An 11707-nucleotide genomic window follows, 5' to 3' on the forward strand; every position below is an offset into this window, starting at 1 on the left:
TTTTGTTTGTCTGTTTATAAAGCTGAAGTCCAAGGAATGAATCGTTTCTAAGAGGCTATTTGTAGATATTTGATTCACCAAAAACGAAGCTACTGAATTTTGTTGTTGTTAACTCTTCTTTTGTACAAGTATCTTTTGAGACCACTCCTTGTCACAGAAATATGCCTTCTTTATAAACAATATAAAAAAGAATATGTGGTGTGATTATGATGATTATGATAGTGATTGCCAATGAGACAACCATTTACCAGAGACCAAACAACACAGAAATAATCAACTGTAGGTTACTGTTTGGCCTTCTACAATAAGCAAAGTCCATACTGTATATTCAGCTATAAAGGCTCTGAAATGACAAATGTAAAACAAGTTTATTTTATGTGTATCTCATGGTATTCCAAAAAAAACCAAATGTGTTGAGTTTTAGAACATTTGTTATTTCTTTTTCTTGCATGGTTGATGCCATTTCCTTATGAACATGAATACAGTATTCTATCAGTTCAAGACTTAGCTTAACTACATTAACCTTCATACAAAGCTCATAGATAATACTTCTAGTTCAAATATTGTCTTATGTCTGTCACTTGAATTTCTAGTCATGTCCATCACCAAAGTTGATTTTTTATACAATTATCCTTTGATCATCTATGCACAAGATAAGTTCTTGTAAACATTTTGATAAATGCGGATACTTGTAAGTGTAATACAGATTAATCACTGTTGCTGCCATTCTATAATCCTATTTGTTAACTTGATATCAAAAATTCACATTTTAGAAGATTGTAACCACATTACCATATTAAAACTTTTGGGGAAATGAACTGTGACACACTATTTATTAGTAACACCAAACATAATGTCTTTCAGAGGTTAAGGTGAAAGGCTGTTTGCTGAAAGATTCAAAATAAAAATAGTCAACAAACTGCTAAGCACTGGGTTCCTTTTTAAATTATGGATAAGTGATCAACCAGCAGGATATATATGAGGGTTTGGATGGGGTTCAATGATTAAAGAATAATGCTCTTAAAAACTGAAGATTAGAGAATAACGGGCAAAAAAAATGAAGATTAGAGAAAAAAGGGGTTAATTTTTTGAAGACTAAAGAAAAAAGGGGTTAATTTTTTGAAAACGAGAAAAAAGGGGTTAATTTTTTAAAGATTAGAGAAAAAAGGGGTGAAAATTAAATGTTTACAGAATAATAGACCCTCATATATAGGTATATGTTCCTTAATTATTTGATTACTCAATCTACAAAAAGAAATCTGTTACCTGAGGGTGTGGATAGGGTATACAGAATAGAGAATAATAGGCTAAAAAAAGAAAGAATCGAGAATAAAGGGATGCTACAATACAATACAATAACACATAAAAAAAATATGTCCCCGTTTCAGTTTAAGCTCACTTGGCTTAAATGGTCAAGTGAGCTTTTGCCATAACTAGGCATTTATCGTTGTCTGTCAATTTGTTTTTTTTAATAAATGTCTTCTCTAAAACTGCTGAGCCAAACGTTACTAATGTTTACCAGAGTGTCCCTTATGGTATCTTGTTTCCAAAAAAAAATCAGAAACAAAGAAAGATGGTTGTCAAAAATGCATAGCAAAAGTATTCATCAAAACAATCGTCAATTAATCCCTTATAGGTGTTGCTACTCCCCCTACCATTTTTGTACTTTTTTTACCTGACAAACTATAATAAACAAGAATGTGTCCTCAGTACACGAATGCCCCACTCGCACTATCATTTTCTATGTTCAGTGGACCGTGAAATTGGGGTAAAATCTCTAATTTGGTATTAAAATTAGAAAGATCATATCATAGGGAACATGTGTACCAAGTTTGAAGTCGATTGGACTTCAACTTCATCAAAAACTACCTCGACCAAAAACTTTAACCTGAAGCGGGACAGACGGACGAACGAACGAACGAACGGACGAACGAACGAACGAACGGACGCACAGACCAGAAAACATAATGCCCCTCTACTATCGTAGGTGGGGCATAAAAATGATACATTACCTAACTATTTGTGTAACAAATTAAGGTTGAATGTCGCTGAAGAAGACAAAACTAACATTGAGCACAACTGTGATTTTATTTTCTGAAAAATGAATAATATGCAATCAAAGGAAAAATACAAATACAAATAATTTTATTTTTCATTATAAATATCCGAGAGATAAAAAAAGAAATTTTAAATTTATAAGTTTGAGCTATGGTTAACTCTATTTTAGGGGATACAAAGAAAACAACAATACCAGGGGCGGATCCCGCGGATTTTAAAAGGGGATTCCAACCACATGCCCCCATTGGAAAGTATTGATCGTTAAAAATAAAGGGTTTCAATCCCCAGAACCCCCACCCCCTGGATCCGCCATACACTCCTATATCACTGAACACCACTAGACAAACTTTAATAAGTGCGGTGTCGGAGAATACAGAATATCTATCAATCCTGTTGATTTCATAGCTGCAATGTTTACAGATAGATGCTCCAATCAATGTTTGCCAAACACAAGTGTTGCATTGATTCACAGGGATATTACCGTCGGTATCTGATTACAAATTTAAAACAAAACAAATTGCTAACATAGTGCGGTTTTATTACTTTATTGTCTTTTTATATTGACCTTTTATAGTTGAATTAATACTAACGTCAAATTGATTTCACATTTTATATTTGAGATTAGCCACAAATCTTCCAGTATAAACGAGGGTTGAATGTTAAACAGTAGTTCGGAATCACACTATAATTGACCAGCAAAAACGCCAACAAAAGTGCTGGATTGGACTGACATGAAATATGAATGAATGAATTCATCAATGTGGACTCGGGAGGAAAATGCATGAAGAATCGTCAGTAGTCCGCTATGGAGGTTATCAAAACTTATGGACCTACATCCTGTCAAGATACGTATATGTTGGCATTTCACAAAGCAAAAATATATAATACAGTAGTATTATGTGTGACTCTCTGCACACAGTCATGTACAATGTCAGAAAAAATGTTAACTGTGTTTGAGAAACTGGCGCAAGAAGGTATAAACCGAACACTTCAAACGCTTTAAATCATTTGGTATGCCAAAAACTATCACTAAATCCTCGAATAATATGTCTTATTTAAGGCGAGTACTCTTAAGTCGGTATTATAGGGCTATTGCCTTTTGGTAATGTGTTTCTGTGTTAACAATGTTGTAAAGATCTGTGTCAATCTATTTCCAACTTATTTGTGTCTCGTCTGCGCCGAAAGTCAGAGAATGCAAGACATATAGATTACCAAATCTGGCGGCGGCAACTGCTGTAAACTATGTATAAAGTTTTATACTTCATCCATTGGATACTTTATGTTACGAAGTTCCTGTCTATCTTATGTCCATTGTCCTCAGTGACTCAAGTGTCGTGCTTCGGTGACTGCTTGAACAAAAAAAAAAAAACCAGTTTTTTTTATCAAGTTTTAAAAATACTCACTTATTAGGAGTAATAGGATAACTATCGTTGGTGTATGGATTCATTGCAAAGTCTACATGTCTGTCAGATTGAGTTCACCTGGCATCGACTTCGTTCATATCATGGATCAGTGATCAAAGTTACGTGGTCAAGTTCATATTGAACCATTGTAAGGTGTGCATGTCTGTCTGGCAGGGTTTATGTGACCTTGGTCTCATTTTCAAAGTACATTGGTCAATTATAAGTTTTCGATCTTTTGTCAATTTATCGGATACCATAGGCGATAGGACGATTGTAAGGCGTTAATAAAATTGAAAATGGAAATGGGGAATGTGTCAAAGAGACAACAACCCGACCAAATAAAAAACAACAGCAGAGGGTCACCAACAGGTCTTCAATGTAGCGAGAAATTCCCGCACCCGGAGGCGTCCTTCAGCAGGCCCCTAAACAAATATATACTAGTCCAGTGATAATGAACGCCATACTAATTTCCAAATTGTACACAAGAAACTAAAATTAAAATAATACAAGACTAACAATGGCCAGAGGCTCCTGACTTGGGACAGGCGCAAAAATGCGGCGGGGTTAAACATGTTTGTGAGATCTCAACCCTCCCCCTATACCTCTAACCAATGTAGAAAAGTAAACGCATAACAATACGCACATTAAAATTCAGTTTAAGAGAAGTCCGAGTCTGATGTCAGAAGATGTAACCAAAGAAAATAAACAAAATGACAATAATACATAAATAACAACAGACTACTAGCAGTTAACTGACATGTCAGCTCCAGACTTCAATTAAACTGACTGAAAGATTATGATTTCATCATATGAACATCAGGCACAATCCTTCCCGTTAGGGGTTTAGTATCATACCATCATAACATATATGAGAAGAACATAACCCGTGTCATGCCAACAACTGTTTTTAGAATAAATGTGTTTAGTTCCGATGCAAAGACCTTATCAGTGACTCAATATTAACGCCAAAATATGCAATCTTTAATGACTTGACAACAGTATCGTAATTATATCCCTTTTTAATAAGTCTATTCAAAGGTTTTGTAAGTTTCTGAGGTGAATACTGACATCTTTGTGCTTTATAAAGAATATTTCCATAAAAAATTGGATGTGAAATACCTGAACGTATTAGAAGTCTGCATGTTGAGCTATATTTACGAATGATGTCTTTATACCGATGATACAATTTAGTAAATGTTTTGACTAGTTTGTGATATCGAAAACCCTGGTGTAGTAATTTTTCAGTAATACATAAATTTCTCTCGTTAAAATCTAAAACATTGTTACATACACGAGCGAACCGTACAAGTTGAGATATATAAACACCGTAAGATGGTGACAAGGGAACGTCACCATCTAAAAACGGATAATTAACGATAGGAAATGAAAAATCATCCCTTTTATCATAAATTTTAGTATTCAGCTTTCCATTAGTGATATAGATGTCAAGATCTGTCTGGATGAGTTTTGTGGCATGATCGAATCAGGTAACCAATTGGATTTACTCTTGTTTCACTTCCAATGAATTAACACTGCCTAGTGCATGCGTAACTCATCTGTTAAATTGAAGGTTCGTGGATACGGATTCAATAAAGTTGAAATATTCACTTGCAAGTGAATAACTCATTTACAATGTTTCTTAGCTTATTCTAACAGAACTTTGACATACTATTATTCATAGAATAAAAGTGAAACAAGCCCTTTTGATTTTTCCCGATACCTAATGAGCATAAACTGATTCATTACTGGCAATATGAATTTCAGAACCGTTTTTGAAAGGTCTTTTTTCTGTTGGTGGTCATTATATTGACAGTTTTACTTTACGGCTGGAGAGTTAAATTGGGTTGAGTGGTTTACATTTATTTATCATAACGATTTGTCTCCATTATTTATCTTTTTTTATTTGTGAATATTTAAACAATTTCATGGAGAAAAAAGCTTCAATTTTTCGAATTAACTGGGTTTCACCTAATCCTTTTTCCCAAATATACAAACATGAATTGAAGACGTACAAACAAACAATGATGTGTAGAAATAGTGACATCCAATTCTTCATTTGTAAAGATAAAAATCTAAAGGCAAATTTTGATTTAATTTTCCTTTCGCTTTTGTAAGATGATGAAAAGAAATGTGTTTCCCAATATTCTCATTTCCAGCACACCAAGACACATTTGAAATTTAATGGTCTGCTTACAAGGCTTGTGGGAAATCGATGGATGTTCACATGAATGAAAATGATTTTTGGCAAGGCATACATCATATATGTCTGTAACTATTGATTTCGTTTAGTTATGGAGTTTTCTTTGATCGCATGGGTCGTTTTATTGAAGTCATTCATATTAGGTAAGATCTAATTAATTAATTTTTGCAAGCAGACTTTTTTTTACAAAAAAAATGAATTACATCTTTGGTCTCTGTTGTTGGTTTTAAATGATTTGAGATTCTTTATACTTTGAACAGCAAAGAAAAAAGACGAAAACAGAAACTTGCTTTTAAGATTTACTTGTATATTCCTAAATGATTATAGTGGGTTTTTTTTAACTTCTCAATTATCTATCAATGTAACTCATTCATTCATATTAGATGTAACTATATGAGATTTAATAAAAATGACTCATCCTACAAATGATGCTTCCTGATGGGTCAGTGGATTGAGAAAGGGAAATCGAGTTTAGCATGAACACTTTTAAAATATGTCCTCGATCACCCTTTTGTTCCGCAAGAAGAACGTTTTTCAAACAACGTTTTATTTTGTGTCTCTTTTCCCTTGACTCCAATGTTATCTTTTTTCTACAACAAAATAACAATTAAGTATTGTTGTTGAAATTGGTATTTGCAAACAAATAAATAAAATTGAGAATGGAAATGGGAAATGTGTCAAAGAGACAACAACCCGACCATAGAAAAAAACAACAGCAGAAGGTCACTAACAGGTCTTCAATGTAGCGAGACATTCCCGCACCCGGAGGCGTATTTAATACATGACGCCCGTATACATGACATTTAAGAGAGTTACTCTTATTTCTGTCAATCAGCAAAAAAGATAGAAAAATCCATCTCCAATAGTAAAAAATACGAATGAATACACGAACATCAACCCACGAAACTGCGTCGAAAAATAAAGATTTCGAAAAATGACTCATATAAACTTGGAATGAAACCAGGCGCCCTGGGAAGTTTTGAGGTTCCTGGTCCAGTGGTGGCACCTGTCTTTCAATCATGGTAAGTAAAAATACGGTGGTGGGTTGTCTTTGGTGATGTTAACAACAAGTACAGCATCTATTGATTGTTGTTTGTTTGGGTGACGGCTGATGGCAAATATTTATACGGTAGTCATACAATTACGTATTCAGGACGATCACTGGATTAAATATAGGTTCTTAAAAGAGAGTAGGTCGAATTGAAGTGTTGAAACTTAGACTGCAACTGAAAAAATAGAAATATGTTGGATAGATGTAGTAATTTTTCCATGCTACTGACCACCTAAAATGGCATCAATATTTGTAACAAAGAGCTTTTATTTTGTCGAGAACGAAGCACTGTCCCTACACGAGCATCCCCATTCAAGTAAGGTACTAGTATGGTAGCGATTGTACATGCTTCGGAGCAAATAGGTCGAATTGAAGTGTTGAAACTTAGACTGCAACTGAAAAAATAGAAGTATGTTGGATAGATGTAGTAATTTTTCCATGCTACTGACCACCTAAAATGGCATCAATATTTGTAACAAAGAGCTTTTATTTTGTCGAGAACGAAGCACTGTCCCTTCACGAGTATACCCATTCAAATAAGGTACTAGAATGGTAGCGATTTTACATGCTTGGGAGCAAATGCGACATTTCAGCATGAGGTTTTCTCTTTTGTCTTATTTTCAACAGACTCTAACCGTCAATTTCTACATATAATTAAAAACATGAAGTAAACCTCCTCTTATAAACCTTTGTATTTCTTGTTTACCATCAATGACTATTAAACATTTATGCTAACATTTAAGTTGTAGGTATAAACTATACACCAGATGGTTGTGAGGAAGGTTGGTTGTACTATAACCAGATGTGTTATTTATACAGCCCTCACCCAGTCGACGCCATTGTCGCCAAGGATATATGTAGTACATACAAGGATTCTGTCTTAGTCAGTGTATGGAATGAGGAAGAAATGAGTTTTATAACAACCACACTACTTCCGGTTAGTATTATTTTTTATTATTTCCAAACCTATATAACAGTTTTTCAACCATTGAAAATAGTTTTTTTTTTAAATCAGATACATAGACACAAAAAATGAAATTTATGTCCTCAAACTTGAAACTAAATAAGTTATTAGTTTGTTTTTTTTTGGTCTTATTAATAACTTAATACAAGTAGACAAATATGTGAATTTCAAATGAATCCTATCCAGTTCTAAAAGAATATATGTGATAAGGCTTATCAAGTCAACCGATATTTTATCTATAAAAACAGTCTAGTCGTTTTGTCCTGTAGAACATGTAAAAGTCCAAACATTCAATAATAATAAAAGAGAGACTGTTTTTTTTCTTCGGCCATGATATACACGGTGGATCTGGGTTTTCGTGGTAGTAAAATATAATGTCATTCAATTTGCTTGTTCAATTTTGCTTCATACGACTGAATGTGGCTAGCTCATTTTTGGTCCATTTTCGGCTACAGATACACAGTATTCGCTCCATCGAATTGCATTTATTTTTCTTTTATTATTTAATTGATTAGTTAATAAAATTATTGTGTATTGTGTGTTAACTATTTCAGCCTTTCACAAAGAATCTTGTATGGATAGGACTTATACCGAAACCAAACAAAGACAAAGAATGGATTTGGTTAGATGGATCCATGTCTGACATGGACAAAAATGGTAAGTTTAGATTGGTTGAATATTAAAAAGCTGCAAATGTGAAAATGGTAAGACTTTTTGATTGGAAGATTGTTTACAATGTTTTGCAAATTTTCCGGAGTCTATAGAAGATGTATCAGTATAGTTTGCTTAATAATGCAATTCCGAGGGTTCGTGAATTGATGTATAAACAGTACTTCGTATGTAAATCATTGTTGTTTCCAGTATGTTTAGTGTAAATGAACTATAATGCAGTCTTAGAAAAAAACGCGACCCTGTGGAACTCTAAACTATAAGTATCAACAATCTTACAACGATGAAAAAATTGAAAACCTATTCATTTACATGGATCATATCTAAATTAACGTGCTCTATAAACAACATCGTCTCAAACATTTAAGATGTAATACCGGTATGTTGTGATATTTTGCACGCAAACCCAAACTTGCAGACCAGTTTTGTCTAGGTTTTCAGTTATATGTTGTAACGAAATCCCTGACATAAATATTTATCAGTTATACACAGGAAATCTAATACACCATACTAGCGAACGAGTTGGTAAAAAAAGTAAAAAAACTACAGAATATCACTGCCGTCTAAAAAGTGTGAGGCCGAAAATACAAAAGGGACAATCTAGCATTTAACATTAATAATAGGGAACGAAATTTTTTAGATTTTTCGAATGGCCATTTGATTAAGTAAAGAACTTCGGTTTGATAAGAACTTGTGAAAGAAGAGAGCCGTAGTGGTTAGTGCATCGGACTACTAACAAAAAGGTTCCTGGTTTGATTCCCGTCTGGGATGAAAATTTCAGGGACTTAATTTTCGGCTCTCCCGTGACACCATTTTTCGAGTATGGTCTTGATGAAACGATGATAGTCCGTCGGAAGGGGACGATAAATGGCTGACCAGTGTTAAGAGAGAGCCATATCTCTTGCACGTTAAAGACACCCTTGTAGATTTCGAAAAAGAGCAGGCTAATGCCGCTACAAGGCAGCACTCGCACCCGCAAAGTGAAAAAGGATTAATATAAGTTGGAAAACTTGTTTCTCAATCCACTATAAATAAATATGTTTAAACTAAAGAGTATTATAGAGACTAGACACTAGATATGAACAGAACCGAAAAGATCGCTAGAAGTAAGTAATTTATCTAACTGTCCTGGGTTACTTTGTTGGATGGGCAGTCTATCTGATAGGTGAAAATCACGCTGTGAAGAAATAAAGAATGAGAATCAAGTTATACATAGTGAAAGAACAATATATATACCAATACCAATACCAAATTGTTTATTTTAGTGACATGTGTTTTATAACAATAAACAATATTTCGATAAGCGGTTTTAATTACATGTATCAACACCCGGTCCTTTGGACCTATAAGTCACTTTAAACGTTACTTGGCTGCGTAAATCCATAAAGACCACCAGACATGCACGCGTATTACATACTTATAAAATTGAGAGTATAAACGGGGAATGTGTCAAAGAGACAACAACCCGACCAAAGAGTAGATAACAGCCGAAGGCCACCAATGGGTCTGTAATACAGAGAGAAAATCCCGCATCCGGAGGAGTTCTTTGGCTGGCCCCTAAACAAAAATGTATAATAGTACTGTGATAATGGACGTCATTCTAAACTCCGAAATATATATAATAAACAGTAATATTTTAAATCATAAAAGACTAACAAAAGCCAGAGGCTCCTGCTTGGGACAGGCGCAAAAATACCACGGGTATATATGTATATGATTTTTTGGTCTCATCTAGCTAGACATTTGTAAAATACCGGTATGCGCCTGAATAGAGCAAAACAACCTCCTTGATAATATTTGAAACTAGCGAATTTTGCTATTTCTATGTACATTGCAATTTTTAATCTTTCAATGAAACTATGGTTACGAATATTTGTATCCTGTTGCATTTGGACTAGAAATATTTTGCTGTATAAACATGTCCAGTTTGATTGCAGGAAATGCACCAATATCCAATAAAGATATATGTGGAGCTCTGAATGCAGATGGAATTGTTGTCTTCAAAGAATGTTGGGATAGACTTCCAGGCTTCATTTGTAAGAGTTGTAAGTATCTATTGTATACCTACTTCCCTGCTAGCTGTACGACTTTAATGAAAAGAAGTAAATAAGGTATAGGATGTCTTTAGCTTTACGTAATAACATTATCATCGTTCGTATTGACTTCCCTAAACGGTATAATAGTTTCTGTATAGAAAGAAAGATATGATAAAGAAATTGAATCCGATAAAAAAAAAGATGAAGAAAACTCACAACAAACGAAGCGGATAGTTAGTGTTTTAATTTTTTTTCTCATATGATATGTGGACTTGATTGTTAGTTACAGTCCATGAAAATATCTTTATATTCTTTGTAGCATTAGCAATGGCATACATCGAAAGTGATCTTTTTAACAAGTCAGTTGCGAACCCACAGGAACCACCTACGCTGCTGTTTGAAAGAATATGGCCACCCAAACAACAGGATTTGACGCAGTATGTTAAACATATCGCCCATACGAAAGCTGTATCTCACGAGACTGACTGTGCGTTCTACTGTTCTCACGTGCCTGGCTGTAAAGCGTTCATCATCCAGTGTGCTATGGCATGGAAATGTAATCAGTACAACTGTGATCTTTACCAACCAACATCTTGAATACGGTTGATAAGTTGATATTCCGTCCAACTGTGTGCTGACTTTACAACTTTTCAAGCTTATCACAAATACAAATTAAAGATATGATAATGTATTTTTGCTCTAAATTCTGTCATTTAAATGCAAATTGCGTGGACATGTTTAACAATGGAAATGTAAAATAAGTGGCATTCTCTAAACTGTTTAGAGAAATTGTGGTTATATCGGAATCGCATGTCATTGAAAATTTCATATGATTAAAACGAGATGTTCGTTGGATATACAAAAAAAAAAGATGGGCAACTTACAACTCATACCAGAGGGGAAGGGGTCACATACACAAAGGAAATAAAACAATCAGAGGTCAACATGTGGTCTTCAACAATAGACATGTTCCTTTACACTAAACAAGCTCTGAATACCCTCCAAACCTAGAAAAATTGTCAATAAACTAACTGAAGAGTAAAAGGGAGAAGCAAAAATCCAACCAACTGCAAGTTTTTTAGCCAAAAAAAACCCCAACCCCAAAGACAATCCCTTCCAATAAAAAAAACTCAACAAACTACAACAAAAACCAATAAAATATTTATTAAGTAGTATAGTTGTTCGATTTTATTTTGTTGACAGCATGCTTGGTAACGTTATTTGGATGTGTTTTTCAACTTTACGCCGTCTTTTCCCTTTAGAGGAACTTCGCTGAGATACACAATATACACAAGATAAATATGTCTCTGCATGGAGGAAGACTGC

At 34.2% G+C, this 11707-nt stretch overlaps 1 protein-coding gene across 1 annotated transcript; it reads left to right on the top strand.

Moving 5' to 3' along the window:
- Positions 1-5660: 5660 nt before the first annotated feature.
- On the top strand, positions 5661-11072 carry LOC139502566 (uncharacterized). Its single transcript, XM_071292071.1, has 5 exons — positions 5661-5804; positions 7456-7649; positions 8231-8333; positions 10283-10390; positions 10701-11072. Exons 1-5 carry the CDS (start codon positions 5753-5755, stop codon positions 10976-10978), a joined length of 735 nt encoding a protein of 244 aa, XP_071148172.1. The 5' UTR covers positions 5661-5752; the 3' UTR covers positions 10979-11072.
- The last annotated feature ends 635 nt before the right edge of the window (positions 11073-11707 follow it).

Source organism: Mytilus edulis, chromosome 1, assembly GCF_963676685.1.
Source record: "Mytilus edulis chromosome 1, xbMytEdul2.2, whole genome shotgun sequence".
Lineage (NCBI taxonomy): Eukaryota > Metazoa > Mollusca > Bivalvia > Mytilida > Mytilidae > Mytilus > Mytilus edulis.

Bases quoted from the DNA above. Each gene is read 5' to 3' on its own strand.
- LOC139502566 (XM_071292071.1), top strand. From the start codon at position 5,753: ATGGAGTTTTCTTTGATCGCATGGGTCGTTTTATTGAAGTCATTCATA. The intron at 7,650-8,230 runs GTTAGTATTATT...TAACTATTTCAG, and splicing joins TAACAACCACACTACTTCCG to CCTTTCACAAAGAATCTTGT. The intron at 8,334-10,282 runs GTAAGTTTAGAT...GTTTGATTGCAG, and splicing joins GTCTGACATGGACAAAAATG to GAAATGCACCAATATCCAAT.